Source organism: Felis catus, chromosome F2, assembly GCF_018350175.1.
Source record: "Felis catus isolate Fca126 chromosome F2, F.catus_Fca126_mat1.0, whole genome shotgun sequence".
NCBI lineage: Eukaryota > Metazoa > Chordata > Mammalia > Carnivora > Felidae > Felis > Felis catus.
Genome location: NC_058385.1, coordinates 4,325,572 through 4,351,452, shown reverse-complemented (window position 1 = coordinate 4,351,452; position 25,881 = coordinate 4,325,572). Strand labels below are relative to the sequence as shown.

Below are 25,881 nucleotides of genomic sequence, written 5' to 3'. Positions count from 1 at the left end.
ATCTCGTGATGTATCACCTCGTCCTTTTCTAGGCTCAATAGTGACTTTGAGAACTTGGGCTAATTTCATGGCCTGCGTAGGTTTCCAGTTCCTTAAGCGTGTTATTCATCAGCTAGGACATCGGAAACTCCTAGAACGTGCTAAAATAGGCACGTTCAAAGGAGCCTTTGAAAATATTTGAGTGTGAGGTAGACCTAAGCTGATTGGAATCAGTTTAGAATGTTTTTAAATATTGAATCAAGTCAATAATTGCTTTCATTCTATATAACACCAGATGTTCTTTGCAAATTTGGGATGGCTTGGTCAAAATCCCCATTACTGCATTAACTCTGAATGGTACTTTGTAACCTTTTTTAGCTAAGGTAGAATTTTTTAAGTGTGACATCTATAGTCAATGAATTCGCCAGTTTATTTTCTATCTTGAAGTACCTGAAGTAACATTTGAAAGTGCAATTAAAATATGTAAACATATTGTGCTGTATATAATATTAAATTTTTTCTTTGTTGTTCTTACCTATTCCATTATTGGGAATAACAGAAAAGCAACTTTAAAAAGAGTATGACATGTTCTATAAAGAATTTGACTAATAGCCTCCTTTCAGTGACAGTTTGACTTTAAGAGAATTTCTTGGGAAATAACCAATTCAGTAAAGTAAGCCTCTTTTTGTTGTTGTTGAACTTTTTCTTAGACCTATTGAATAAAAAGTAAAAATACAAAGAAGGGTTTTAAACATTAAAAAGCTCAAAATAAAGGGCAATTTTTACATGCCATAAAGGACAAAGAAACTAAAAGCTGGGGAGAAATCAGTGGTGAATGCCGTCTTGGCCCAGGAGTTATGATACATGAATAGTGGTTCTAGAAATCAGAGGTGGGGGTTTTACTGCCCACCTAGGGCCAGGAGAAGCCTCCCACCTATTGTAGGCAGAGGGCTGAAACAGAGATGCCTGCACAAAGGTGGCTTCATCTATTCAAAGGATGAAGGGAATGAGAAAAGCACTTTCCATCAGGAAAGAGGAAACAGCAAGACAGTTTCTTGACTAACCGTCAGGGGTTGATGCTGGAATGGAACACGAGGCTTTGTGGAATATTTCTGAAAGCCCGTGTTACACAGGAGAGAAATGTGAATTTACTCAGATGCCGTGATGCTGGAAAGAGCAGCAGCGTGGAGACCACCCCCGGGACGTGTGAGACCATGAAGATCTTGGCAAAAGCTCGGGTGAAATCACCGTGTAGGTTTTCCACAAGCTGACGTGTATGGACAATCAGCGGAAAGACAAAACAGACTCCTAGGATGTTGTCTCTGTCACATATGCACACCAGTTAAAAACTGATGGGGTAAGTAAATAGGCAGATGATAGCCAGAGATGAGAACAAATGAAAAGCAGTAAAACAAAACAAAACAAAACAAAACAAAACAAAACAATCAGGATGCGAAATCAAGGGAGATGAGGTCAGTATGAAAGATACTGTAAAGGTAATTAAGTAAGTAAAAGAATGTGTAGATACCATGTTAAAAGATACTGTGAAAGTAATTAAGTAAAGGAATGAATAGATACCGCATTAAAACAAAAGGAAAATGTAAGAAATACAGATATTTGAAAAATAAATAGAATTTTCAAACATGATATACAACTACTTAGAGTAAAGAATTAATGAACTGGAAGAGAAACTCAAAGGGATCATTCAGCATGTAATACTAACTGATAAAAAGAATAAATCATAAGAAAGATTCAAAAACACGGGGTGCCTGGGTGGCTCATCGGTTGAGTGTCCGACCTCTTGGTTTCAGTGCAGGTCATGGGACTGAGCCCCAAGTTGGGCTCCACACTCAGCATGGAGCCTGCTTGGGATATTCTCTCTCCCTCTCTCTCTCTCTCTCTCTCTCTCTGCCCCTCCCTTGCTCATTATCTCTCTCTCTCTCCCTCAAAAAAAAATAACAGACATGGAGAAAGATTGCAAATGCCAAATATTTATAGACATTTCAAAAGATAGAGAAAGGAATGCAGGCAAGACACAATGGAAGAGTTAATGGGAGAAGAGTTACAGAATTGAAAGACTTCAGTCCTCAGATTGAATGAGCAATGTACCCATCTACTGCCTACCTAACTTAGAGTTTAAAACAAACCTGTGTCTTTGAAGCCTGCATGGTTAAGATGGGCTAGGTTATGGTCATCAACAACCACAAATCACACAGGCTGAACTTGGCAGACGTTTATTAATGGCTGACTCATGTTAAGTGTCTAACTGAAGTTGGAAATAATAAATATAAAAGCAAAAATTAATAAAGTGGAAATGTAAAAACTGAGAGTAATTAATATATCCAATTGCTAGAAACAATAAAAACACAAAATAAGCAGACTTTTTAAAAAATTGCTAGTTTTATTTTTATGAAAATAATTTTGAAAGTCTTATTACATAAATAATTTCTTAATTGATCTTAGGATAATGAAAAATACAATGCCAAATTAGAGCCTTTAGAAATTGGAAATCGTCAAAGAAAAGCAACCAAATAGTCTCTGGGCTCTAAGTAAGGCAAACTCAAATTGTAAGGAGCACATTGTATTGTGGAATATATAAAGAGATGAAACTCTGTTCAGTTTATTGGATGAAACCAGCAGACCTCTGGTAATCAACCTTAAGACAACATCAATAAAATCATATCCTAGTATCTCTTTTTTGGTAAGGAATGAAAAATGTTTAAAGTGCTTCTCCATCAAATCACGAATAGTAGTAGAATAATCTAACATAATTAAAGGAGAGATGATTTCAGGAATGTAAGAATGAGTCAGTATCAATATAATGATCACAATAGAATGTCCAATTATAAAACCCATACAATCATCTGAGAATGTGACAAAGTGACATTTGGTAAAATTGAATACACATTCAAGATGAAAGTCCTAACAGCCACAACACCTACAATAACAACAACGGCAGCATAATTCTTAGTATTCAGGGAATAGAAACATCTTTGACCATTATATTCACCAGTGCGTTCAATTATTAATTAAGCTAATTAATAAGTATTTATGAACTGTCTGGTCTGTTCTTGCTATTTGCTTAATAACAGGCACACAGTCAATATTCTAGTGAAAAAGGCAAATAACTAGCCGTTGTGTGACCAGTCCCCTTCTGTTACCTCTGTGACAAACACTGCTGAACTCTCACAGACTCTTTCATGCTGAACCCGGATATGACCTCAGAATTCTTCTGGACGTGGTTCTCATGGCAACCAGCAGTCGCTCCCATTTGATTGGACTTCGCACACCAGAGGTGACCTCCTCACGACCCCTCACTACAACTAGTCCCATCTGGAAACCCGGGAAGGCTCTATTACCAGTAGTTTATGTGGCCTTTGAATTTCAGTGCAATGCGCCATGTTGGGAAAAGCGAGTGATAGGAGATACGAAATGGGGACTGCTTATTCTCGTAATTTGCGAATTTTCACCATTTTAGAATGTTGTCTCGAAGGGAGAATTGTAAGAGGAGGTGAAGATGATGAGATGTTAGCAGTGTCATAGTTTGTGGTGGGTTTTATTTGCTCTGTGAAGAAGGGTCACAGTCATCTGTGAAGGTGGAAAGGTAGAGCAATGGGAAGTTGGATTTGGGTGGAGAACGTCTAAAATAGTAATGGATCAGAGTGGAGGAGGTTCAGATGGAGTACCAAACCAAAATTGTTTTGCAGCTTTGGAGATACAAATGAAACTTATAAATCAAATGTTTACAGTTAAGATCAAGTAAGGTAATAAAAATAAAATGTTTATCACTTAACTGACATATAGAAAAGACTCTATCTACTCTCTATGTCTATTTATCTCTCTACCTACCTACCTACCTACCTATAAGCTATCTATCCATATCTTTCTATCTATATCATCTACGTATTTATCTATCTACTCTCCATCTATTTGTCTATCTATTATCTATCTTCCATCTATCTAATCTAATCTATCTGTCTTGCTACAACTACAATGACATATGGAGTAAGACTTTGGAGACTTAGAAGAAATCTCCATTTTTGTGGATACACTTTTATATACTATAGTTTGTGTTTTAAACACCTGTTTAGGCCTTCTGGTGGGCCTGTGCATTTTAGACCAGAGTCTGTCAATTAGTTCTATTCTTTTTTTTTTTTCAACGTTTACTTATTTTTTGGGGGACAGAGAGAGACAGAGCATGAATGGGGGAGGGGCAGAGAGAGAGAGGGAGACACAGAATCGGAAACAGGCTCCAGGCTCTGAGCCATCAGCCTAGAGCCTGACACGGGGCTCGAACTCACGGACCGCGAGATCGTGACCTGGCTGAAGTTGGACGCTTAACCGACTGCGCCACCCAGGCGCCCCAATTCTATTCTTAATTCCAGACTAGTGTTTAGAAAACTCCAGAAGTTATTAAGAATTTGTGGATTATAAAAAGGGTTGGGGCACCTGGGTGGCTCAGTCAGTTGAGTTTCTGACTTCGGCTCAGGTCATGATCTCACGGTTCGTGGGTTCGAGCCCCACGTCAGGGTCTGAGAACTCAGAGCCTGGAGCCTGCTTCAGATTCTGTGTCTCCCTCTCTGTCCGCCCCTCTCATGCTCTGTCTGTCTCAAAAATAAATAAACACTTAAAAATTTTTTTTTAACAAAGGGTTAATTGTGTATATGTCATAATCAGAATTAAACCAGTAGCTTATTACTGTATTTCCTTAAGTGTGGGATGCTTACCACAGGATGTATATTAGATAATTTTATGTGGTTTGTAGACATGACATTCAGTAATATTTTCTCATGCAGTGAAAAGTGTATTTCCTTTCCTCTTCAACTTATTTTTCTGTGTCCCTGGTTATGATATGATGAAAAGTCTCTTTAGGGCTTTTCATGTCTTTAACATCCAATGCTTACTTGTTAAGGAATCTTTTAAATAAAAAGAGAACACTTCTTAGAGCCAGAGATTTCAAAGGGTTGCTACTATGTGAGTAGAATTAATAAAAATGTTTTGTTCAGTATTTGTATTTTATCCTGACTGTGAAAAATATACCAAAAAAGCAAATTTCTCATCTACGGCTACCACTGGGGTAAAACAGAGGAGGGATTTAATTGTTACTAGTTGCCATGCTGTAAATTTGCGGATATTATTTTCGTGCAAGATACTCTTGCGGAATGTTTTTCAAATCTGTTACTGTTCCATGTGCATGAGTTTCTGATGGGGACAAACCTGTCCTTTTCACGTGAGGGAGTCCTTCCTAGTCTCCATGACTCCATGACTGCAGTATCTCTGTCTTGCTCTTGGATTCTCTGCTTTGGTTTTATGCTTTTGTTCTTCTGTTTCTTTCCATTCTTTATTCTAGTCTTTTGCCCCTTCTCTTTCGCTTTTCTCCTAACTGATCCCAAGATAGAGTATCAATGATTATTTGTATTATTATAAAATATATAATTAGAGTCTTATAAATATATAATATATAGATTATATATAAATATATATATTTATATATAAATTATAAATATATAATTAGAGTCTTATACTCTGCTTCTGAAAATTTGATGACTATTAGCATTTTTAGTTCTCTATAAAATATTATGTATAGTAGCTTAGATGATTTTCTTCATACAAAGTTGTAGTAGCAAGAAAAGTTCCTCTTCTTGTGAAAGCAAAAAATGGATTGTATTATATATTTGTTCAAAAAAAGTGATACTTTATTTTCCCCCTTTGCCTAATTTTCTGTGCTATTTCCATTACAGAGGTAATGTTTCTTAAAGATAGAGCTTTATGGTGCTCCAAAATGCATAAAATCTCAATTGTAGAGGAATTTTAAAAGAAAAAAAAATATGATGTCATTAAAATCTTTCAGGAGGCAGGTACAGTCCTGAGATGAGTTTCTGTTAAAAAGTTTTTTTGAGGAATTTCACCTCCCCGTTAAGGAACTCACATTTCTTTCTGGTGTTTAGGTCACTTTAAGTCAACCATAAAGTTACATTGGACGATGTGTCTGATGTGACTAGTCACACTGGTGACGTAGTGTGTGCTCATTGTTTTCATTTCTTTAATGGTTTTGTCATTTGCTTCTGTCAAATTGAAGCAATCATCCTGAGGCAGAAGGAATTTTTATTTTGTGTGAGAGTACGCAAGGGCATGTTGCTTTTTTGAAGGTCACGTTTCATATTTTTCTCTCCAAAAGCTACTAAATGATCACATTTGTTCTAAAAATTCAGAAGAGGGTGGGGAAGCTTTTCCCCAAGGACACCTTCTCCCAAGGCACCATTCCTTAGTGTTTGTGGTAAAGCCTTGTATTTGTTTCAGTAAAATTATATCTTGCTACATTATCTGTTTTTCACTTTGAATCAGGAACCATGGAGAGCCCTGAAAAGAAAAAATTCTATACAGGACCTTCTCCCCTGGTGTCTGTCAGAGCCATCCAACTGAAAGGTCTTATTATTCCTCCTTCTAAAGCAGACTCGAAGTCAGACTGTCGTTAGGAAATTAGATAAAGATGGACGCTGTCATCTTTGGGGCGTGCAATCGTTCATGCCGAGGTTTGCAGATCTTTTCTTTCAGCTCTTTGTGCATCAGAATTGTAATAGAAATACCACTCTCAGCGTAGCTGGACTTTGTTTATTTACTCTTCTCAGTCTGTGTCTGGCTTGGCTTGCAGTGATGGAAAAGGTTAGAAGCTAAATTCTATTAAACACAGTTAAATGTTACATTAGCAGAGCTTGGAGACCGTGAAGACGGTTTTCACACTTGCTTTGGGCATTGCACACTAATGTGCCACTTAGGCCAACGTTATGATCCCAAGCACCTGGAACGTTCCAGTTTGCTCCCGCACTGCACACCAAGGAGGGTGGTGTCACTGCTGTTGTCAGTGTAGGAGCAGCACTGATCAGGTGCCGTCCCAGATTATGTGACTTTTTACAGTCATAACCATGCCGCCTTTGTGTTGGGTTACTCCTTTCAAGTATGGAACAAACGTTGTTGAGTGTTTGAGTATTAGCTTTCGGGAGGAAATTGAAGAAGTGAATTGAGGGGCGCCTGGGTGGCTCAGTCAGTTGACCGACTGACTTCAGGTCATGATCTCACATCCATGGGTTTGAGCCCCACGTCGGGCTCTGTGCTGACAGCTCGGACCCTGGAGCCTGCTTCGGATTCTGTGTCTCCCTCTCTCTCTGCCCCTCGCCTGCTCTCTCTCTCTCTCTCGCTCTCTCGCTCTCTCACTCTCTGTCTCTCAAAAAATAAAACATTAAAACATTAAAAAAAAACTGAATTGATATACCAAAGAAATTAAACATAGAAGCTGGTTTATAGTCTTCCTAGGGACTAATTATAACCAAGGAAGAAGAAATACGAGGCCTAGAATTTTAAAAATTAAAAAACTAGAGCTGACATTCTCCTGAGTAATGCAGATGAATGGGTAACAAATGTTTGGAGAACTTACGGATTTCAGACCTCCCTCTAATGCGGTTGGAGCTCAGTATTGTTATTGTTTCAGACATACTCCAGAAATGATTAATAACTTACTCAATATGGTTGGTACCTATACTAAGTGTCTTTAAAAGGCTCATAGTATTTCCTGGAGCTATGCAGTGAGCCACAATAAAAGCAGTAAGTTACAATAGGGATAGGAGTGGATTGGTTAAAAGGTGAAAAACAAATCCATATCAAAGGACTGACATTAACAAAGCCACGGTTACGCTCTATGAGAAAGTTCAATGTTCTAATTTCTAAAACCCCAAACTACCATTTCTTTTATGAGCTCTTAACAATTCACAGACTTTTTTTTTTTTTTGAGAGGAAGAGAGTGCAGGAGAGCAGGGGAGGGGAAGGGGGAGAGAGAGAGAAGAGAGAGAGAGAGAGAGAGAGAGAGACTCTTAAGCAGGCTCCGTGCCCCACTCAGGTTCTGCCATCTCTTGATTGTTAGATCATGACCTGAGCGGAAAGCAAGAGTGGGAGGCGTAACCGCCTGAGCCACCCAGGAGCCCCAGAAACATTTCATTGGAACACACGAATAAGACAAGTATGCCAGCTACCATGGTTAATATTCAAAGTTGTATGGAAACCATAGTGAAGACAATAAAATAAGAAAGAGGTAACTACTGGAAAGGATAAAATAAAACTGTCATAATTATTTTTTGCAAGTTCTCTACATATAAGGAATATAGGAAAAGTCAAATTGCGATACCAAATGAGGAGAAAAGACTAACAAAAGTTGTACAATACGTTAGGAAAGAAAATTGGATAGTTTCTAGAGAACACCTAAGAAATAGAGTCATGTGTCTCATTCAGGAGAAGCAATATTCAATAATTCAAATGTGTCAGTATTCTCCTAAAATGATGTATTTATTGTAATTCCAATTAAGATCTTAATAGTTCTTTGTTGTGGCATCCACAAGCTGATTTTAAAATGAACTTCATAGAGAAAATGGCCAAGAAGGATCTGAGTGATTTGATGTTCCAGTTAGCAACACTTATTATACAGCTTTTAGTAATTAACATAGTGTGATATTGATTCACGAATAGACAGAAAGACTGATAGAATAGAAAGCCACACAAAGAAATGTGCTTACACGTGGAACCATGATATTTGAAAGTACTGCCAGGCAAATTAGTGAGAAATGAGAACATTCTCAGTAAGTGGTGCAGTAAAAATTGGCTATCCATGGGTAAAAATGAGTATGGATTCCTATCTCACATCACATATGAAAATCAATTCCAAATAGATGAAGGGCTTACATCTGAGAGGCAGAAGTTTAAAACTTAAAAAAAAAAGTCAGAATCTCTTTATGGCATTGGGGAAGAAAATGTTTTTTTAAGTAAAATTAAAAAAAATACCACCTACAAAAAATTGAGAAAATTGACCTTAAATTCAAAAAAATACTTTCATCGAAGTCTAACATAATGAGAGGGATTAATAAAAGAGGTCCCAAATTTGGAGGAATACATTCGAACATAGATAACCATGCATTAGCATCCAGAATATATACAGAACTCCTAAAGTGAGAAAGAAGAACACCACCCAATAGGAAGATGGGAAAAAGGCATAGTGTAAATAGGCATTTTATGTAAAAACAAAAAAAAACAAAAAAACAAAAAAACCCCTCAATCAATATGTAGCAGATGCCCAACTAAATAATCAAGATAATGAAAATCCTAGTGAAACACCTATTCACACCCATCAGATGAGCACAAATTCTACAAAGCAGACATATTGTCAAGTTAGCCTTAGAAAAACAATGGTCATTTGATTCTTTGATTCGGCATCTCTTAACGTGGCCTCCTACAAAACTACGAGACTACAAAGAAGACACATCCAAAAACACATGACTTATACATTCAGAATTCGAAGGTCAACAATGGCATCAATTTCAAATTGCTTCAAGTTTGAAAATAACCCCCAGCTTCCAACAGAACTTCCATTGGAGCTCCACCTCCATGCAAGTGTGGGTGTGGAGAGAAGGATGGAGCATTCAAAAATCTCTGTGGACCAACGAAAGGGAATCGGCATAGATGAACTACAGGAAAAAAGAAATCTCTCTAGAAGGACAAAGTCCGACAGTAAGTGCTAAGTCTACATCGCCGAATATGGCTCCAAATACAGCTCTGGTGTCTACACCAATCCCAGGGCCGAAAGTAACCAGAGATAACCATTTTTAGGGACCCAAGGAGATAAGGAGAGAGGGGACAGTGCCCCTTCATATCCGACAGGAAGCTAAAGTAGAATGAAGTGAAATGAAGAATGCCTAAGGAATGAAAGAGAAATAAAGCGTGCCAGTGCCTGCTCTCCCCTGTTGCCACCAACACTGCAATCAACGATGTGTCCTGCACGGCAGTGACAGAACCGTATGCTGCCCAACTGGAAATCCACTTCATGAAATGCCTGGGCGAAGAGGGGGCGGGGGACTTCTTTCAAATAAAGCTACGGAGCAAGAAAACAGAAATGCAAATCAAAACATTACAGAGAAAAATTCTCCCGGGGGGGAAAAAATGGAAACAGAAGGAATCTATAATGCAACACTTGAATCTGAATTAAACAAGCACTCAAACACTCAGACAAGTACTTGGAGATATAAAAGCCCAGCTATCATCAGAAAGTTAGAAAAAAGATGCAGGAGAAGGAGAAGATCAGGGGGAGGGGGAAGGAGGAGGAGGTAGGAGAAGGAGTAAGAAGGGTCGCAGCAATGATACTGAACTAAACTCAAAAAAAATATTGAAGAAATTCAATGTGCCAAGGGCACTACCTATTAAAGTTGAAGATACACATGTGGATATGTATCACATACAACTTCTATATGCTTATTATGAGCATATGAACTGTACATATATTTTAGGCAGTTTGGCTTTATCTATTAAAATTAAAAGTGTGTGCATTTGAAGAGTTAGTGTTGGCATGTTCTAGAGCAGGGATCCGCAAACCACAGCCCATTGGCCAAATCTCACCCACCGCCTGCTTTTGTAAAGAAAGGTTTATTGGAACACAACCGCGTCCATTTTTTTATATGCTATCTTTGGCTGCTCTGGTGAAAAAGGGAAGAGTTGACTAATGGCAAAATGTGGCACACACACTGAAAATATTTGCTATCGTATCCTTTGTCATAAAAAGTTCCTAGTCTAGAGAGACCTCTGTCCGTATGAAGAAACATGGGTGAGAGTGTTCACAGTAAAATGTTGCAAACCACAAATATTCATCACCAGTAGAATGGACGACTAAATCGGAAGAGTATCCAAGGGGCTACTCTAGGGCCGAGAAAAGGAACTAGCTGCAGGGGGGTACAGCAACAGGACGAATCTCCAAATAAACTGTGGTGTGAAAAGAAGTATGAACATTATGTTTCCATTTTTGCCAAGGTTAAAGCATATGAAGCTAAAGTATATGGAGTCCATGGAATCGTACGCATGAAATAAAGTGTTAAGGACAGGTCAAGTTGTTCCCATGTTTAGGAGACAGGGAAAGACGGTCTCAGCAGCTCTCACATGGAGTCTCATGAGTACTGGTCATGTTTTCTTTCTTTAAGTGGATGGTGTGTCCAAAGCTGTTTGGCTTAAATTATCATTAGCCTTATGATAGTTTTTAAATTTTAAAAATCACTTCAAATCCCAAATCTAAGGATCATTATCTTTTTATTTTGATTTTTTTTAATGTATTTTTTGGGAGACAGAGAGATGGAGTGGGGGGAGGGACAGAGAGAGAGGGAGACACGGAATCAGAAGCAGGCTCCAGGCTCCGAGCTGTCAGCACAGAGCCCGATGCGGGGCTCAAACCCACAAAGCACGGGACCATGACCTGGGCCGAAGTCAGACGCCCAACCGACTGAGCCACCCAGGCGCCCCTAAGGATCATTATCTTTTTAGCAAGAAAGAAATTTATCTAACACATTAAATTATTTCCACAAACTATTTTTTCACTCTGTTTAGCATAACTATCAAATACACTGACATGGAAATTTTTTAATGCTTAGTGTATTTGCTACATGTTTCTAGAAGAATTAGTTGGATATAGATCTGCAAACACACACACACACACACACACACACACACACACACACACACACAGAGAGTTATATTCCATATACTTACAGGATAATTAGAAAGAAGAACGCAGTACATCTTACATGAATGGTGTTAAATGCTCTTAATTGGGCCACTGCTCTGTTCCTGGCCAACTGGGTGATCCCTGAATTCTTCCGTCATCTCAACGTTGTTGCCTGTGAAATGAGAATAAAAATCATCTCTGCCTTTGTTTTTAGTGTATATAAAATGCAAAAATTGCTTTGCAGTCCTTAGTATAAATAATTCTGTGAGTGTCACTTTGCCAGTCCAGCGTGTGATGTCTGTCTGCTTGGTTTCAGGTTGTACGGCTCTCCAGGCAACATTGACCTCTGGCCCGCCCTCATGGTTGAAGACCTGATCCCTGGTACGAGAGTGGGACCAACACTTATGTGCCTGTTTGTTACCCAGTTTCAGCGGCTAAGAGATGGAGATAGGTGAAGAATTATGTTATACTTCTCGAAGATAACAAAATTGGGGTTTTCTCCCAAATCATGCATTATAAGTATGAGTCTGTACTTCCTATGGTTTAAAATATATTGGATATGAGAAATAACAAATGGCATCTGGTCACAGAATTTTTCTGACCACTGATAATACCAGATGGCATCCATTTTTATAAGTTCTTGTAAATCTTTGTAAGAAAGGAAGAAATAGACTGACTAGGAAGGGCATAGAAGTCAGTAGTTAAAAGAATGCACCAGAGGCGCCTGGGTGGCTCAGTCGGTTAAGCGTCCGACTTTGGCTCAGATCATGATCTCACGGTCCGTGAGTTCGAGCCCCGCGTCGGGCTCTGTGCTGACAGCTCAGAGCCTGGAGCCTGCTTTGGATTCTGTGTTTCTCTTTCTCTCTGCCCCTTCCCCGCTCATGCTCTGTCTCTCTCTGTCTCTCAAAAAATAAATAAACGTTAAAAAATTCTTTTAAAGAATGCACTGGACTATGACGTGCACAGCATATCACCTGAAACCTGTTGCCTCATATGTACGGTAGTACCCCGGGTGCATAGACTGTGGCAATTGTAAATGATGTTGGTGGTGCAGGAGTTCACAGCGGGCTTGAGGCCCCATCCCTTCATCCTCGTGGGAGACCGGTTGACCCAAGACCGGACCTCCTCGCAGAACTGTGTGCTGAGGGCACTTACTAGTGGAAGAATAACTGGGGCTTCTTCCTAAAAATCTCTTGGTTTGGCTAAAGTATATCTACTGTGGATCAACTTGAATTTATGAAATTATGACAGCTGGCAGGAGACGGAAGTTAGTGTAATCTCTTTGTTGCAAGGCTAGCCAGGGATAAAAACGAAGAAAACTGAAAAACTAAGCAGCCCCCGCCGAGTTGGCATGGGACACACTATTAGCTCTCTTCTGTTACTTGAACCAACTGTGTTCCGGGGCCCTTGCTGTATCTTCTGGATCGTTAGTACAGTCTTGAGTAAGGGCTAGGATTCTTGTGAACCTGTTCGACAGTTCAACGTTCTGTATTATCACAGCAATTATATATTTACACAAAGGACTTAAACACTGCCTAAAACTTAGTTTTTTTTAAATTTTTTTTTCAGTGTTTATTTATTTTTGAGACAGAGAGAGACAGAGCATGAACGGGGGAGGGTCAGAGAGAGGGGGAGACACAGAATCCAAAGCAGGCTCCAGGCTCTGAGCTGTCAGCACAGAGCCTGACGCAGGGCTCGAACTCACGGACTGTGAGATCATGACCTGAGCCGAAGTCGGACACTTAACCGACTGAGCCACCCAGGCTCCCCTAAAACTTAGTTTTTAATTAAAGTTACACTAAAAACTATTTTTTTAATTTTTTAAAAAAAGTTTATTTAATTTGAGAAAGATGCAGAATGCTAGTGGGGGAGGGACAGAGAGAGAGGGAGACTTTCAAGCAGGCTCTACACTGTCAGCGCTCATGAAACTGTGAGATCGTGACCTGAGCCAAAATCGAGCTCAACTGACTGACATAGCCAGGCATCCCCCAAATTATTCTTTATTTAAAATTTTTCTTCCCAGTCTCTTCTATTTATGAATTATATTATAAAGAAAGTAGTAACAGATGTAATTCCTTTATTGCACATTGGCCAACGTTCAGAGTACAGTATTTCATTTTAATGTTTATAAATTAGTTTAGGCACTCTGGATTTATTGCAGCACATAGCAGTGCTAATATGTTCAATCGATAATAATTTAAGAATATATGTGGTCAAAAACTAAGCAAATTTCGGAAAGCTTTGTGTTTTTTTTTTGAATAAACTGTTTTCTCCATGTGTATTAATTTACTAGGACTGCCATAACCAAGTCCAAAAGACTGGGTGGTTTAGATAACGAATATATTGTCTTGCAGTTCTGGAGACTGGATCAAGATGGGGGGTGTTGATCCCTACTGAGGACTCTGTGGCCTTGTAGATGGCCAACTTCTCCCTTTGTCTTGACAAGGTCTTCCTTCTGGACCGGCCTGTGTCCGTATTTCCTTTCCTTGTAAGGACACTAGTCATAATGGATTATAATCGTAATTCCCCCCCATGACACTCTAATGACCTTATTTTTACTTAACCGCCTCTTTAATGGCCCTGTCTGCAAATAAAGTCACATTCTGAAATACTGGGGGCTAGGATTTCAACGAATGTGAATTTCGAGGGGACACAAGTCAGCCCATATACCATGTGAATGGTAACGGCCTTTGGCGTCCTCTCTTCTGTTGGGTGCCTGGCTTGAGAAAAGTGCTTGGAAATATTCCCTGAAGGAATGAACAAGGGCTCACTTTAATAGTGTTTTTAAACTGTATTTGTTTTTTAATTGAAAATCGAGTGTGTTTATTCTAATTAGCTAATAGATATAATCAACTAGTATGTATTAATGATTAAAAAGCACTATTTCTCTTTTAAGCAAACATGTCAGTCTTAAAATTGTTCAGGTAATTTCTAAGGCTAGCTTATGGAATTTTAGGTTAGAAGACGTGCTTTTCTTTATTTATCTTTTAACTTTGCAAAGCTTTATTGAATCGTTTTGTAAAACGTGAATAGAAAGCGATCGTTCAAAGCAGGGGATTTAAGGACTTTATCAACACTGGAGGCAGTTGAAAGCGTGCTTGGTTGGAGAGCAGACAATCCTTTCCGTATCTTTGCTGCCAGGGAGCTCTGCCGCTGCGCTGTCGCCGCTGGGCCCGCAGCTCAGGGCCCTTCTGGGAGCCTCACTGCACGCCTCTCCCTGCTGGCCACCAGGTTCTGGTATGAGAACCCCGGAGTGTTCACCCCCGCGCAGCTCACTCAGCTGAGGCAGGCGTCCCTGGGCCGCGTGCTCTGCGACAACGGCGACAACATCCAGCAGGTGCAGGCCGACGTATTCGTGAAGGCGCAGTACCCGCAGGACTACCTGAGCTGCAGCGAGATACCGCAGGTGGATCTGCGCGTGTGGCAGGACTGCTGCGAAGGTGGGTGCGCGGCGGCCGCCAGCGTGGATCTGCGCAGGCGCGCCGGTGTGTAGCCGGGTGTCCAGGCCTACGCCCCTGAAACAAGGGTGCGCGCGGAAGACCGCGCCTGCGCTCTTCTCCCTTCGGAGGTCGGGAGGATGCTGGAGAGGGCCACGGGAAGGCCAGAGTGCATCTCCCCCAGCCTCCTCAGAGTGGGGACGGCCCGGCAGTGTGGGGCGGGGCTTGTCATGGGGAGGGACCCGGCAGGGCGGGGCTTGTCTTAGTGGGGCTTGTCATAGAAGGAGGGGCCCAGCAGTGTGGGGCGGGGCTTGCCATTGGGGGAGGGGCCTGGAAGTATGGGGCGGGGCTTGCCATAATGGGGAGGGGCCTGGCAGAGCAGGGAGGAGCTTGTCATAATGGGGAGGGTCCCAGCAGAGTGGGGAGGGGCCCGGCAGAGCAGGGAGGGACCTGTCATAATGGGGAGGGGCCCAGTAAGGTGGGGAGGGGACTTGGTCATCCATCTGGTCTCTTGTTCTCAGTGCCCTTCAGATGACTATGGCAAACATCAAACTCCAGTCATTGGTACTGCATACGCCTACTTCCTGGGGGTCAGCTGAGTAGAGAGAGGAGGAAAAAAAATCATAGCATCTCAGCTATTTAGACTATTTAGTCTCTCTAAGATGTCACAGGCATGTTCATTGGAAATTTGGGGATGTCCTGATAGAGAACTTTGTCTAGTGATACAACATAATTTGCCACATCTACCATAGCACGTTTTACGAGCCAGACTGTAACTAAGGTGCTTTATAAGCATGCATTTTGTCATCACAATAACTCTTAAGAAATGTAGCTCTCTTCTCCTTTAATAACGACTTCGGCTCAGGACATGATCTCACAGTTCGTGGGTTCGAGCCCTTCATGGGGCTCTGGGCTGACAGTTCAGAGCCTGGAGCCTACTTCAGATTCTCTCTCTCTCTCTCTCTCTCTCTCTCTCTCTCTCTCTCTGCCCCTCCTCTACTCACACTCTGTCTCTCTCTGTCTCAAAAATAAGCCAAAAAAATTTAAAAAATATGAGAGAATGTCGAACCAAAAACACAGCAACACCCGAATCAGTTTCCTTTTTCTCTATGGTGGGTTTTAGGGGACAGAAAAAAGTCACTTAGTTCTGTGAGGGGGAGGTGTAGTTTTCCTCCCCTCAAGTTCTTGGTGATGATGGCAAGGAATAATGAAATATTTCCGGCTCGCCAAAACATGGGACGCAGGGAGGCGACGTGCACGACAAGATGAATGGCAAGTAGTAACACTCCTCTTGCTTTTCCTCCGTCTTCAGACTGGGCACTGAGCCCACTGAACAGAGGAAAAAAATAGATGGCATGGCAGGGTGTGGGCCACGGTGAAAATAGCTGTGCTCTGGATGGAAGCGATGACTCAAGTCCAGGAAGCAAAAGCTGTGGTCCCATTATGCCCACATGTGCCTTTTCTAGATTCTCATACCGCCAGCCCCGTGTTAGGTGATTCATACATAACACCTACCTACCTCATAATCTTGGTGAGTCTTTCAAGGTGAGTATCATTATCCCCACTTCACAGAGGAGGAAAATGAGGCTCCTGGATGCTAAAGACAGAGTCTGAGGTCCCCCAGCTGGGATTTAAACCTACATATGGCCAACCTGAAGGCCTCAGCTCTTTTCTCTGTGAGCACCGTCTCCTTGCAGCACCCGTGGGACAAGAGCGCAGCACAGACTGTGGGCGGGCACCAAATGACGGCACCCCGCCTCTTCCACCCTCCCTTTCCTTCGGCCCTGTGGCTCCAGTGTACCAAGTTCATACATCTCAGGACCAGGAGGAGAGCTCCTCTCGTTACTTAAATGGTAATGCGTTTCTTGCTGGCAACATTTGTTAGGGAAAATGCAATGCAAAGATTTAACAGACAAGGGGAGGAGAGAATCTTGAGTGTGTGAAGCACTCTTATTATTAAGATCCTGGGGCGCCTGGGTGACTCAGTTAAGCGGCCAACTCTTGATTTCGGTTTAGGTCATGATCTAAGGGTCAAGAGATGGAACCCTGAACCAGCGGAGCCTGCTTAAGATTCTCCCTCTCTCCCCCTGACCCTCCCCACCCCTTGCGTGTGCGCTCATACTCTCTCTCTCTCTCTCTCTCTCTCTCTCTCTCTCTCTCTCAAAAAAAAAAAATTTTTTTTTTAACATAAAAAGATCCTAATTTGTGGTCTTAGGTCATAGTAAGAATGCTGTTTCTCTGATAACATCTCAAAAATACCTGGAAATTTATTAACCAGTAGCAAATATCTATCAAGAAGTTGTATAGAAAAATGATGTATCTTCTTTTATGGCACTGTCACGTAAAAACATTTTTTTAATGTTTGTTTATTTTTGAGAGAGACAGAGACAGAGGGTGACCAGGGGAGGGGCAGAGAGAGAGGGAGATGCAGATTCCAAAGGAGGCTCCAGGCTCTGAGCTGTCAGCACAAGAGCGTGACGCAGGCTCGAACCCGCGGACCAAGAGATCATGACCTGAGCTGGTCAGATGCCTAAGCGCCCCCCCGCCCCCCACCGAGCCACCCAGGCGCCCTTATGGCACTGTCATTCTTTTTTTTTTTTTTAATTTTTTTTCAACATTTTTTATTTATTTTTGGGACAGAGAGAGACAGAGCATGAATGGGGGAGGGGCAGAGAGAGAGGGAGACACAGAATCAGAAACAGGCTCCAGGCTCTGAGCCATCAGCCCAGAGCCTGAAGCGGGGCTCGAACTCACGGACCGCGAGATCGTGACCTGGCTGAAGTCGGACGCTTAACCGACTGCGCCACCCAGGCGCCCCGGCACTGTCATTCTTAAAACCACGCGTGGCTACATGGTAACACACCTCTTCCCTCCACAATGGTGAGAAGTCATTTCAGGAGCAAAATCACCTAAGCAGACAAACAAATCATCGCGTGAGGAATCTCAACATGTTTGTCGTGAGGACCCTTGTAAGTAGATGCAGATTTTATATTTCCTTGCGTTTTTGACCCACAAGCGTATTTTTTTCCCCAGAAAAACTAATTAAAAGACGTTCTTTAAAATGAGAGACTTTAAATAAAGACATTTGGCAACTGCTCAAAAGTGGACCCCTTATTTATGGCGTAAGCTTCTTGTATCTCCCAATTAACAGCAGCATCCAAGTGTTTAGAGGCAGATATAATGATTCAAATCACTAAGAGTTGTTTTGTAGATTGTTGCTGTGTCCTTTTCCTGAGGCTAGACATTGTAGTGGTCTGCGTTAACTGGGGCCAGAAATGTATCAGCCACATTGTGTCCCCAGCTCAGACCTCAAGTTGTTACTTTCGCAAAGCGTTAGTGGATGTATTGAGAGGATGTATGAGAGGACCTAGAAATCACTATTTATACTAATCATTATACTTGTCTTACTCGTGTTCTCATTCCTGTTGAAGAATTCTTCGCTCTTCTCTGATTCTCTCATTCTCAGATTAAGATGAATACAGTAAGGGTGCTTAAGTGATTTAATTGTTTTAACCGACCTTTTCCTAGAGAAAAACGGAGCCCTGTTTGGGATTTGAACAGCCGCTCCAGGCAATCTTAGTGGTTTATCTTTATTAGAAGGAAAGGTATTATCAAACTCACCCTCAAGTAAACTGTATGTCTTTTGAAGAAGAAATTTTTTTCAAGACGATTTCTTTGCTTCTGTTGCCCATAAATAGTGGCTTACTGGTGAATACTGATTATCCAAAGTTGCAAATTTGAATTTAACTACCAAAAAAAAAAAAAAAAATCATGGGGAAATTGTTCCTGTCCTAAATGCACAAACACATTCCAAAACAGTAATAATGTAAATGCACTTGAGGTTTAGATAACTATATATTATTATTCTTTGTAGGTAGAAGGCATAAGACCTAAAAGATGGACATGGGACTTGAATGTCACTTAGAGAGCTGTGATGCTGTGCGTTTGTGTAGGCTATGAAGTGGTGCAGTAACTCAGAGTATCGAGTTGCATTTCATTTTCAGTTTGCATGTCATTTGTCATATTATGTCATACATTTAGGTTTGTTTCACACCATTGTATCAATATCCCTAAGTCATTAATGGGCATATTTGCATATGTCAACATTTATGTAGCCATTTAAATACCAACGCTGATATTCCCCCAGGCTGGATTATATGCAAAAAAGTAAAGTTGCTTTGTTAAAGGATATATGTTTTTTACATTAAAAAAACATTTTTTTAACATTTACTAATTTTTAAGAGATGGGGAGAGACAGAGCATGAGTGGGGGAGGGGCAGAGAGAGAGGAAGACACAGAATGGGAAGCAGGCTCCAGGCTCAAAGCCATCAGCACGGAGCCCCACACAAGGCTCGAAATCACGGACCGTGAGATCATGACCCGAGCCGAAGTTGGATGCTTAACCGACTGAGCCACCCAGGCGCTCTGCCTAGATGTAGTTTTTCTCATCAACTCAGTCTCAAACTTAGTGAGCAGTTTCTTCGACAAAGGGAAGTGTGAATCTCATATTCCTTAGTTACTACATATATATATATATATATATATATATATATTCCTTAAATATTGTATAAAATATATTTTTTCTTTCGAAATATCCTTGGGCGTCAGGCCTGCACAATTTACCCTCCAAATCTTTTTTCTTATCCTTCCTATTTCAACCTCTTATATTTTGCTAAATGTTCTGATGTATTTTTTGCATATGACCACTGATATCAAATTCATTAATTTCAGTCTCAGCAGGAACTATCCTCCCTTTAAATTGCTCTTTACTTTCTTAGTTCCAACATCATCTAATTAAGCTTTAGGAGGCTTTTCTCCGCATCATTTGCCCTGCCTTCAATTCCTTCACCCTGATTCTCTGTCTCTTCTGACCCGTGGGTGTATCGTCTCCCATTCTTGCCTTGGCTCTGTGGTTCCTGGAAGGGACACTTACTTTTCCTCTCTTGGATCATGGGGGGTCAGGTCCGGTTGCTGACATTACCTCCATGGCCAAAAAACCTTGCAGAAGGTGATCAGCCTCTCCCAGGCTCCAGGAAGGCAGCCCATCTCCCCATGATGGTCTCCACCTTCTGAGAAGTGGAGATCCCCAGCAGAAGGGGCAGAAGCTATCAGGGAAGCCACAGAAATCTCCATGTCAGGTCCTTCCAGAGCTGAGCTGCCTAGTTCTCTTCCCAGGTTGGACAGCTCCCCAGATGCCAGGGACCCCTTAGGAGGACATGGCCTTGCCCTTTCTCAGGGCCTCAGCGCGGCCCTCTGCCGGCCCTGGTGCATGCATTGGCCTGCAGGGTCCCAGGCGGCGCCTCGTGCCCCGGCGGGAATCCCTGCAGTTCCTAGGGCATCCTCCAGGGGGCCAGGTAGGCACGTTTCTTCTTGCCTTTTGTTGAGCCAGACCTTCTGATCAAGGTCTAAGCTCTCTGGGGGAGGCATGGGTTCATGAGCTGTCCTATGTGACAGCGTTAACCAGCAGATGTGGTTGCTGAAGGTCGTGGAGGTTCCTGTTTAATCATTTTATGCACACTTTTGTGTGGGCTAAAAACATACTGAAGCAAGCTGTGAGAAGGCTAGTTTTGATCTGAACCTAAGGTGGGACCTGAAACTCGATTACAAAACCCTGGTGTCTTTGAAGATGAAAAGGCTTCTTATGTGGAAACTCAGGAGTTACCACAAGGAAAAAGCAAAACACATTTTAACTGTTTACTATGTCCTTCGTGCTCTCTCCTGTCCCGTTGTCTGGGCAGATGTAAATCCCACGGTCTCTAAGCCTGTTTTAAGAGACTGTTTCATTTAAAGAGGACTTACTAGGATTCATTTTTAATATTGTAGTCAGATCAAACTTCTCACAGGTTTCTATTTGGTCATTTTGTTTCCTTGTGGAGAAACTTGGGATATGACATCTATCTGTTAAAGATGATTATTTTTTCTGCAGTACATCTGTTCATTTTCATTAAGTAGACATCCCTAAACTCCCCATTTTCTTCATGTTGCATGGTTTGCAGTTGCTTCAATAATCTGATTTTGCAAGTTAATTATTTTCTAAGAACCCTATTATAATTTATCAACTTCTTTATTTTTAATTTATTTTTGAATTTTTAATGTTTATTTACATTTGAGAGAGAGAGAGAGGGAGGGATACAGAGCATGAGCAAGGGAGGACAGAGAGAGAGGGAGACACAGAATCGGAAGCAGGCTCCAGGTTCTGAGCTGTCCACACAGAGCCCGATGTGGGGCTCGAACTCACAAACCATGAGATCATGACCTGAGCCGAAGTAAGATGCTTAACTGACTGAGCCACCCGGGTACCCCTGATCTGATCTGTTTCCTTCCAGACCCAAAATAAATCCATACATCCCTCTGTTTAAAAACAAAAATCACACAGCTAAACTCCAAAAACTTAGGGACACCAGGAAAACTTGCCTAGACATCTTGTTTGTTCCATTTCATCATTGCCTACTTTCTGCCTTTTGCCTTGTGGGTTTCTTTCTCTGCCCAGCTTCTCTGCCTTATGGGTTTATTTCTCTGCCCGGTTTATTTGACACATAGGTTTAAACCATCCGCTCTGTTGACTCCGATTCTGTCAATATGAGCAAACACCAGCTAAATATGTGTGAACTGATTTATTTGAAAGTATCTACAGACAATTGGATGCCGTCTATCAGGATGATCTCCTTCAGGAACCAGTCACTCAAGGAGCCCGTAATTTGAACAGCCGCTGCTGATAGTATCAGAGAATGTGGGAGAATGACGAAGACAACATGGGAGGCATAGGCTGGTTCTGATAACAAGATGCATGTGTTTGGTACAAGGGATACAGCAGAAAACTAGGATGCTTATGAGTTAGTCTTTAAATCTAGCACTCTGGAATGATTACTATTGGTATGGAGTAAAGAAATAATATTCTAATTCAAATCATGGAAGATTCTCGTAAAGATTATTGTACCTACTGTTCGTGAGGTTTCTCTTTTTCTGAGTATGTGAGAAAAATGCCATTCAGACATGTCCTGTCTCTAGACATGTGTGTCTGTATTATGTCAAAACAACTTAATAGGTTGATTCAGAGTGTATATAAACATCAGGCCAGTTTGTGGAGACAATTATCAGATGCATAAATTGCTTGATTTGGTGTTACTTTTACTTCAGCCGGCAGGAAAGTAGGAGTTCGTTGCCATAGGTATGAGCTAGAAAACAGTAAGTTCTTACCAAAAATATGGAGAAAAACATGAGGAACAAAGCGAGGTCCAGAACAGAGCCTTAGCTGTGGAAGTTATCTTAAAAGGAGCACATATTCAAAGTATTAATTGATTTGATTTGATTTGATTTGATTTGATTTGATTTGATTTGAAGGACTGAGAATCACGGAAACCTTGCAAGGGAATTGCTAAACTTCTAATTATCAAAAGATCATAGCAATCAAGATTAGCCAACGACAGAATGAATACATTTAATAAGAAAGTTACAAATCTTGGGATGCTTGGGTGGCTCCATCAGTTAAGTGTCTGATTCTTGTTTTCCCCTCAGGTCTTGATCTCACGGTTCATGGCTTCAAGCTCCGCACTGGGCTCTGTGCTGACAGCGCGGAGCCTGCTTGGGATTCTCTCTGTCTCCCTCTCTCTCTGCCCCTCCCCTACTCACTTTCTATCTCTCTGTCTCTCAAAAATAAATAAAAAAATAAACATTAAAAAAAAGAAAGTTAAGAGGCGCCTGGGTGGCTCAGTTGGTTAAGCGTCCGACTTCAGCTCAGGTCATGATCTTGCAGTCCGTGAGTTCGAGCCCCGTGCTGGGCTCTGTGCTGACAGCTCAGAGCCTGGAGCCTGTTTCAGATTCCGTGTCTCCCTCTTTCTCTGACCCTCCCCGTTCATGCTCTGTCTCTCTCCATCTCAAAAATAAATAAATGTTAAGAAAAATTAAAAAAGAAAAGGCCAACAGACTTATTTTACCAGCACGTAAGATAATGCAAGATTTCTTAGATTTTCATTGAAATTTAATATAACACTTAACATAATTTATAAAGCATAAAGCATTTCACATTATATTTCTACGTTCTTTTTATCCCTTAGTTATCTTAGTTATAGGTCTTCAGAGCTAGAGATAACCTGAGAGACCATCTGATTTGAAAAAACTAAGAGACATGGGACGCCTGGGTGGCTCAGTTGGTTATGCATCCAACTTCAGCTCAGGTCGTGATCTCACAACTTGTGAGTTCCGGCTCTGTGCTGACAGCTCGGAGCCTGGAGCCTGCTTCCAATTCTGTGTCTCCCTCTCTCTCTGCCCCTCCCCGCTCATGCTCTGTCTCTCTCTCTCTCTCTCAGAAATGAATAAACTTAAAGTATATATATATATATATATATATATATATATATATATACCACTTCATTTTGAGATGAGGAAGCGAACATTGCAAACATCGGAGGAACCTGCCCTCGTTATTTATTAGCACAGCTCGGGATAGAACACAGATCTCAGGTTCAAGTCCAGGTTTTGTTTTGGTTTCTCCTTTTCTTACCTTGTAATGTCATAGCTCGTTTTGTTTTCTCTCTACTTTCTGTAAGTCCCTTTTACCCGTAGTAAATACAGGAACTTTTCTTTAGCTGGATGCCCTTCCTTTTTAGAATCCTGTACTAACATTGTAAATGCAACACTCTTGACATTCTACCATCAATTTAAATTAATTTTTAGTATCATTTAATCAATAGATCAAGAGCCTTTGCATAATATTATAGACCTCACAGATGCAAATAGCAATATTCACAAGTCCTTCTTGCCAGCCTACGTATTTCAGCAGACTGTATAATTGGCACATTTGTTTGTGCCATAAATCAAATAAATCTCACTGTACTGATAAAATGGATTTTACATAGAGCATAAAACATTTCCTTAAGTATCAAACAGAAAATGATTTATTCCCCACTCATTTTAGAAATTAAAAAATAACATCTAATGCAGGTGATGTATTAAGACACCATGCCACTTGACTAAATAAAACTTCTTTGAAATAAAACAATTTCACAAAGAGCCAACAGATGTATATTTTCTCCTGGGATTTATGGAACCATCTGGTCTTCCAGTTTCCAGCTGCATCGTTTACGTTAAGTTCTGTCTTTAAAGCATCAAGTAATTTTAAATACAGTATATTTTACATACAAATGTAAATATATTTATGTTTACTCTTGACTTTAGTTCAAATAAATTGTGCTTATGTTTGTAAACTAATGAAAGTTTAATTTCTTCCATAAGAGACTGATTTTATTACCATAATATTTCATGATGTTATGGCTGTTTCATGCTTAACTTACAAAAAGCCTTCAAAGTGTTGCTAAAGAAGTAAGATTTCAGCAACTCCTATAAAGCTTTAATGAACTAATTAATTTGCAACAGCGTTCTCAGGATTGTCTTTGAAAGTTGTTGCTGTTTCTAATAGCGTGCCTTGGGACATCTCCCCCTCTCCTTGGCTGTGCTGGTACAGTCTTTTCTATGAAAAGCGTGTTGACCTCGAGGTGAAGAACAAACCTCACGAACGGGATTAAGTTGCTCTGAACAGCCCTGAAGTGATACAAAATATGATGTGTTCCAATGGGGATACAGTTAATGAATCCAATTCTACTGATACTATTGACTTTACATGCGGCGTGAGGTATTCCCTGGAAAATGACATCTCGTAAGTTCTGAGGATATTGAGTTATCTTCCAAAGACAGCCTTCTCCATTTATTTACAATCTGTGACATCCCAGTGGGGAAAAAAGTCTTCTATCAGAAGTAGGTTGTTAAATAAGCATGGTTCCATTAAGTTGTTTAAGTTAGGGAAAGGCCTCTTAACCCCCAAAATTTGTGTTTCTGGTAACCAAGTCCCATTTAGTGTCACTGTAAAATTTTTAAAAAGTCCTCGTTATATTTAGAATTATTAGTGATGTTTAAGTATTGACTCTGATAGTGAAGTGTGGTCCCATGAAGTTACTTACCAGTAACTAAGTAACTAAGTTACTTACCAGTAACGAAGGATGTAGCCTTGGCAGCTCACTAGGGGAATAAAATCAACAATGTAGAAACTAAGGGAAACACTGATGAACCATAAGCAAAAATTAAAGAAAGCTAGTAAGACTCATATGTAGCTGAAGTTCCAGTGTACTAAGAGAATTATTAAAAGCAGAAAATTCTTAGCTGTATCCAAAAGCGATTTTAACTCTACATCATTACAAGACACATACATAAGCCAAATATTTAGCGTGTATAAATATAAAAGCATAGGTAAAGTAAGTCAGGCACATGAAAAGATAGAAACATGAGTGGCAATAACAATATTTTAAAAAGTTGAATTTAAAGAAGAAAGCATTGGTGGAAACAAGGTCTACTTTTATTTAACAATCTATAAGTGTCACAGTTAGAAATGCTAATGTGTGAAATATCTCAGCATCTATTTAGCACACTTTAAAGGAATTGGATGTGAATATTATTGAGGAGATCAATTTATAAGAGGTAATATCTGGGGCCCCTGGGTGGCTCAGTCGGTTGGGCGGCCGACTTCGGCTCAGGTCATGATCTCGCGGTCCGTGAGTTCGAGCCCCGCGTCGGGCTCTGTGCTGACGGCTCGGAGCCTGGAGCCTGCTTCTGTTTCTGTGTCTCCCTCTCTCTTCCCCTCCCCAGTTCATTCTCTGTCTCTCAAGAATAAATAAACACTAAAAAAAAATTAAATACAATTGTTACTTAGGCATTTGTAAATCATTTGAACAGATAGTTTGTCAAGAAGGTAATGAAAATTAAGTGGAATATTTAATGCTTTAATAATAAATTAATATTTTAAATAAGTGAACACTTTAGTTTTCTAAGGCTGCCATAATGAGATACCCCCGGCTGCGTGGCTTGAACAGCAGACATTTCTTGTGTTACCATTTTGGAGGTCAGAAGAATTGCAGGTACTGATTACAGGACGTGAAGGAGACTCTGTTCTCT

At 40.7% G+C, this 25,881-nt stretch overlaps 1 protein-coding gene across 13 annotated transcripts in view; it reads left to right on the top strand.

Annotated features, from left to right (window-relative positions):
* PXDNL (peroxidasin like) overlaps nucleotides 1-25,881 on the top strand; it is a 454,660-nt gene that overhangs the window by 380,451 nt on the left and 48,328 nt on the right. For 10 of the 13 annotated variants that reach the window (XM_023248448.2, XM_045049994.1, XM_045049993.1 and 7 more), the window contains 2 exons: nucleotides 11,820-11,954; nucleotides 14,645-14,943. In XM_023248448.2, the coding sequence (XP_023104216.2) occupies nucleotides 11,820-11,954; nucleotides 14,645-14,943 (434 nt within the window). Of the gene's footprint in view, nucleotides 1-1,135; nucleotides 1,337-11,819; nucleotides 11,955-14,644; nucleotides 14,944-25,881 lie in introns of those variants that run through there. The other 3 variants (XM_023248450.2, XM_023248454.2, XR_002739476.2) reach the window with 3 other exon arrangements.